We start from the raw sequence: 6,201 nt of genomic DNA, 5'->3' as shown, positions 1-6,201 counted from the left end.
TGCCAGGAAAAGCATATGGACTCTGTGTGCAACTCTGAGCTCTTTGGATGAGGGTCATCAGTAAGATTCTACTTTAAGATATTGAATTAATTGGAAATAATGTATACAACATGGTGGCACACAGTAGACATTTACTGCTCTCCCTTATTCTAAAAGCAACCTTTTTTCAAACCCTTAATTCTAATATACAAAAAAAGGGAGGGCTAATTCACAGCCGAGCCCATAAACATCCATTTGATTAGCATATTACAAAGCACTTCACTTGGACCCCATAACTCTGGTATTAGACCCTTTGAATGTTTGACTTATTTAGCGGGAAAAAATAGGTGAGTAGGAGTGCCTAGATTAACCCCAGATGTGAGTCCAAGTGCTCTCTATCATGCTGACCATCTCTTTTTCACTCTGGGGAAATACTTTGCTGAATTGCTACATAGGAAGGAGTTGAAGATGACTTTAGGGTTGAGTTTTATGCATAAAGGTCTTGTTTATTGAGATGCAGCTTCTGGCTCCATGGATGAAAACGCTTCAATCTCATCCTTTTACTATCAATGTTTTGTTTTTCTGATTCTAAGCTATAGACTTGACTCTTTCAAAGCAACAGAAAACCCCTTCTGGCCTTAGGGAAAAAGACTAATGCACCTAAAGGATTACCAGTACCTTTCTCTGGGGAGCCATGGCTCCTACCAGGGAGAGGCCAGGCCAGGCAGACTCTTGCATTTTACTGCTCTTATTTTCCTTTGATTTACTAACTTAATGATATTTGGGTACCCACTATAGACCATCACATCTTGGATATAAGGGGCAACTAACACTCTGAGCCTCCTGAAGAATTGGCAAAGGAGCCCACAGACAAACCCAAGAGGGACTATCAGAGGACTCGCCAGGAGTGAATTATCTGTGGTCTTTAGATGCTCAGGGTAAGGCAGTCTTTGCCCTTTTCAGGAACTGAATGACTTGGTAGAAAAGGGCACTCTAAGAACATATCTGAGGACGGGGCAGCAACCGAGTAATTCACTCATTCCACAACTCACCCCGCAGTAAGAGGTCTCTAAAACTTAAGAGGGGGGAAACCAGTAACACAATCGATGAAAGGTACATTTGAAAATTGAAAAAGTGCAAGAGCATAATGTAGACTTGGAGATCAACTTCTCGAGTAAAATTTTCAGTTGAGGTTTTTCATTGGTTAACAAAAACGGTGCATCTCAAATTGAGTCCATTTCAAGTCAATTGCAGCTCACCTGCATCTTTCAGGAAGAGGAAGCTACAATGCCTTAAATCAGAAAACATTATAGGGGAACTGTGTGTATCAAGAGAATGGTTTTCATCTCTGATCTATTTCCCTAAAAAGGTTTCTCAGGGAGCTTTACCAGCCCCTCTGGGTGGATGCTAATTTCATGTCCAGAGGCTATAAACTAGATAAACTTAAAGACGTATTGAGACAATTATGTTCTGAAAAATACGTATATTCTGGATGCAATACTATATCCAAAATTTATTACCTTACATTTATCAGACACCATTTCGGAAGAAAATCACTTTATTGTAACTGATTTACAAACATCACAAAAGCTGGTTTAAGGAGGCCACACAAACATCTGCTCAGCCCCAAACTGAATTATTATCTTAATGAACTTCTACACTGTAAGCACACTCTCTTCTACTGCAATTCTGAAGTGAGGAAACTATTATTGATATAGGAGAGTTAACTAGTAGTTTTATATTTCACTATCAATTATATTTTTATACTAGGTTAACTTAAACATGAGAGATGATTTCCCATTTCTTCAACTTGACCTTCTTGATTAGGCTAATCCTGCAAACAAAAGAAAAAAAGGTACATTTAGAAGGAGAGAAAAAAAAACACCCGGAGTTTCTTTAATAAGTTACTGAAAGCATCCCATAACCAACAAAACATTGTACATTTGTCACAACTGAGAAAAGAGAGGGCACATGTGCTTCTGGGGACAGAGTCCTGAGGCAGAAATATAGCCAGTTTGATACTAGATGTAGCTTCATCAAAGAATTCTGATAAACTAGGACATACAATCTCTTACTTGCACAGTTCAACCACCTGAAAGGATTAACTTCTCCCTTATGTCCTAACAAAATGAAGGGGGGAAATGAAAACAAACGTTTTAATAGATGGTGTATTCCTAGTGGATAGAAGGAAATCATGTGGCCGAGACCGGTTTGGCTCAATGGATAGAGCATCGGCTTGGGGACTGAAGGGTCCCGGGTTCGATTCCGGTCAAGGGCATGTACATTGGTTGCGGGCATATCCCCAGTAGGGGGTGTGCAAGAGGCAGCTGATCGATGACTCTCTCTCATCGATGTTTCTAACTATCTCTCTCCCTTCCTCTCTGTACAAAATCAATAAAATATATTAAAAAAAAAAAAAAAAAAAAAAAAAAGAAGGAAATCATGTGAAAACAAATTGACATTCCGGAAAGCCTAAATTGCAGAATTCTGGGGGGAGGGAGGGAGACTTAATAAACTTGTCTAATAAGGCACGCAGAATGCCAATAATATAAGTCTTTATGTGCATTCCTGGACTTCGGTAAAAACAGAATTTTGTATTCATAACCTTAAGTCTAAATAACTCACTTGAAAATCTGACAAACTAATCTATACCCATAACTGGTGAAAGATTAAGATAATGATTAGAACCCTCTGCATCAGTTTGTTAGAAGTTAGCTTATCTTTAGAGTAATTTTAACAAAATCTCCTCTAATTTGCCAGTTTAATGTTAAATGCAGATTCCCTAAGTTCTAGAGGATCTAGGAGCACAACCATTAAAGAAGCCAAGCTTATGCAAGTTCAATCATGAATTGATATATCACCTACCATTTGCAAATTTGCATTGTTTCAGCACCTCGCTGAAACCCTCACAAAGCTTAAGGTCACCCTGGTTCTGGGCACACTCCAAGAACTGTTTCATCTCATAGTGGCAGGGGCCAAACTGCTGCTGTTGCTGCTGGTATGCCTGCGTTCCCTGGGGCTCCTGCAAAGGCATAACATTCAGGAACGTTTAGAAAGGAAATCAGACTTACCCCTGAGCAAAGAGCAGTATCCACTGTCTTTGAAGTTACCTGGGAAACAGAACTAAACCTGGCTGCAAATTAAAGTTTTCAGCTAATAACATGGAAAGTGAGGTATTTTCAAGGCAGAAAATAAGTTCTAGCAAAATTCCAGTTATAACCAGCAAGATCCAAGAACAAAGATGCAAGTAAAGCAAAAGGGTTATCTGAGCACTTAAAGAAGTTTCATGGAGGAAAAAAATGGGACCACTATAGGAAAATAGGTAAATGAGAGTTTCAAGTATACCAGAATTACAACAGAGTAACACTCATGCTCATCAGAGGAGAAAATTCACAAACCTCAGAAAGAGGGGCAAGTGGCAAATGTCAGGTAAGAGATCAGAGAGCAAAGAGATTTTTTTGAAAACTAAGATTGAGCCCTTAGTGGATAGAGCATCAGCCTGTGGACTAAAGGGTCCCGAGTTCGATTCTGATCAAGGACACATGCCTGGGTTATAGGCTTGATCCCAGTAGGGGGGATGCAGGAGGCAGCCGATCAATGATTCTCTCTTCTTATTGATGTTTCCATCTCTCTCTCTCCCTTTCTCCCTTCCTCTCGGAAATAAAAATAAAAATAAAAAAGACAACTAAGATTGAGACTGAATTAGTTCAGGGTAACCAAGACAAAATATTTAAAATAAGAAAAAAATGGCTGTTTTACAGTGAATCAGGTTGAACTACTAGAGCTCTACATCTTGGGGGAAAATAAAATTTGTACAGCACTTACTGATGCTGGCCGAAGGCACTAACCCAACTGTCAAGTGTGGTTTTTGATAAAACATTTTCTGTTTGTTAACAGCATTGTGGATTTTAAATTTACACACAGTTCTCACACACAAGGAACTTACCAATAACTGGGCTTCCTCATACAATATACCGCCGAAGGGAACGCCGCCCAAACCTTACCTGGTAGGTGATGTCGGGCCTTGTGGGCTCCCCATTACTTCCTCCACTGAAGCCCCCGGTGATGGCATGGCCCAGCGTGTGGCCCACGGCAGAGCCCACGGCCACCCCGGCGGCAGTGGTCGCCATCTGGGCCATCAGACCTGGCTGCCGGGGCGCAGCAGCGGGTGCGCCAACAGCAGAGGGTGCAGCTGGTGCCGGCGGGTGAGCTGCTGGTGCTGGCCTGGGGGCAGCTCTCATCGGAGGTGCCCGGCTGTGAAAGTAAAGAACAAAAAGTATGCAGCTCCTACTTCCAACCAGGTTTGGAAACTACCACCGTAATACTACATACATACAAGAAAACTTTACCAAACACAATTCCCTAAACCATTTTGTTACATTTTGTCTCTTGAACCTTTTGTTCAGGCTGTAACCACCAAGTTAAACTATTTTTCCCTGCTTCTTTGCAACCATTTCCATGTATTCACAAAGCCCACAGCATCTTTAAAGAACACAGTTTTTCCAGTATTGCATAAAAACTGTAAAATATTAACAGTTTAAAATATTCTCACAGAATTCAGCGCAAGTGCTAAGGAAAAAATATGGATCGAGAGGGGAGCATGTTGTGGGATGTCATAATTTAAGGACAGTCAAAGGAGGGCTCCCTGAGCTGGTAACATCTGAATGAAGACCTGCACACTGTCATCTGGGGAAATAATCTGGTCAAATTCCTTCATTTTACAGATTAGAACTCTGAAGCCCAGGGATGAAGGGACTTGCCTGAACTGTTATACCAAAATTAATTTCAACTGTTTTCCATCTGTAGGACATTTGGATGCTTTCAACTATTTCAGTAAAATCTTCGTATAAATCTAACCATTTTTAGATTCTTCCTCCAAAGAAAGGCCAGGTCAAAACTTTATGATTTCACTTTATAAAAAGTGGTTACTGCCCAGGTGGCATGGCTCAGCAGTTGAGCACCGACCTATGAACCAGGAGGTCATAGTTCGATTCCCCATCAGGGCACATAGCCGGGACTGCAGCTCAGTCCCAGCAGGAGGCATGCTAGGAGGCAGCCGATCAATGATTCTCTCTCATCCTGATGCTTCTCCTCCCTCTCCCTTCCTCTCTGAAACCAATAAAAAGTATATATTTTTTTAAAATGTGGTTATCTGCCCTTTGAATACAAGTTTCTTTTCACAAGCGAACCCCTTGAAGCACTCCTAGCACACTGTATGAACACAATCCAGGGAAGCAATGGGGACTGTGGTAAATGTCCTGAATTGGCCATTGGAAAACTAAGCTCTGGCTTTCCTACTTCCTGGAGGCATGACCTTGGACAAGTAATTTATTCCGAGTCTGCTGTTTCCTTATTCCTGTAAAGTAGCAGTAACACCAATCTCTAGGGTTACCATGAGGTGTAAGTGGCAGTACATTTTAAAAGCGTTTTATAAATTAGAAAACGTCATGTACATGTAAGGGTCTTAAGGACTGTGCCCTCTATTAGGCCGACACCCTAAAAGGCTTATGGTAGGTTCTCAAAGATTATTCACTGATTTGAAATTCGATCATTTCCCCGGTTGTTACCTTTCTTCTACCCTTTTTTTGCCATTTTGAACGTTTCAGCCCGTTTCCACTTCTTCTTACAACTTGGCTATTTAAAACGAGCTACGAAATATTTTAAGCAGTAATTCATGGGCATTCGAAATTAGAAACTTCGCCACTAATGGAAAAATCCAGCCACAGGCGCCATTTACAACCCTCTAGCCGACCAGCGGAGTCGGGCCTCACGCAGCTTAGGCCTCCGCCCGGCCACCCTGCGTCACAGCACCCACAGCACCCGCAGCGCCCCCCAAACCCGCGGTGACCTCACCTGGCCGGAGGGGCCATGCGGGACGTGCGGCTTCGGCTTCCACGCGGCATCGCCACTGAATAAACCGGTCGGCGTCTGCAAGTGCGAAACTCCTAGAAGACCCCCGCGACTTCTGCCGAGTGCGAGAGAGCGGAAGACAGGGGGCGGGGCTGGGAGCGCGCGACCAATCAGCGCGCAAGCAGAGCCCTTCCGTTTGTTGACGTCTTCCGAGGGCCCTGAAGGTCACTGGGAGAGCGCGACCACGCGACAACGTCTCGTCGCGCGCGGTGGGCGTCGGGAGCTGGGCGCTGGAGCTGTTTAGAAAACCGGAAGTGCTTGTGGCAGACTTTACGGTCCCGGCCTTGCGTGAGTCAGAGCCGGTAGCAGGTT

At 43.0% G+C, this 6,201-nt stretch overlaps 1 protein-coding gene across 1 annotated transcript; it reads right to left on the bottom strand.

Moving 5' to 3' along the window:
* Positions 1 to 1,519: 1,519 nt before the first annotated feature.
* Positions 1,520 to 6,149, bottom strand: CHCHD2 (coiled-coil-helix-coiled-coil-helix domain containing 2). Its single transcript, XM_084880750.1, has 4 exons — positions 5,833 to 6,149; positions 3,984 to 4,233; positions 2,845 to 3,001; positions 1,520 to 1,813 (listed from the first exon to the last, which is right to left on the bottom strand). The coding sequence occupies exons 1-4, from the start codon at positions 5,880 to 5,882 to the stop codon at positions 1,803 to 1,805; spliced, it is 468 nt and encodes a 155-aa protein (XP_084736876.1). The 5' UTR covers positions 5,883 to 6,149; the 3' UTR covers positions 1,520 to 1,802.
* Positions 6,150 to 6,201: the final 52 nt, after the last annotated feature.

Source organism: Pipistrellus hanaki (assembly GCF_964339955.1).
Source record: "Pipistrellus hanaki genome assembly, chromosome: 4".
Lineage (NCBI taxonomy): Eukaryota > Metazoa > Chordata > Mammalia > Chiroptera > Vespertilionidae > Pipistrellus > Pipistrellus hanaki.
Note: the sequence above shows the minus strand (reverse complement) of the source record. Positions and strands in the feature narration are given on the sequence as shown.

Excerpts from the sequence above, each read along its gene's own strand:
- CHCHD2 (XM_084880750.1), bottom strand. The coding sequence starts at position 5,882 with ATGCCGCGTGGAAGCCGAAGCCGCACGTCCCGCATGGCCCCTCCGGCC. Across the intron at positions 4,234-5,832 it reads CGCATGGCCCCTCCGGCCAG|CCGGGCACCTCCGATGAGAG; the intron begins GTGAGGTCACCG and ends TTACTTTCACAG. Across the intron at positions 3,002-3,983 it reads GGCCCGACATCACCTACCAG|GAGCCCCAGGGAACGCAGGC; the intron begins GTAAGGTTTGGG and ends ATGCCTTTGCAG.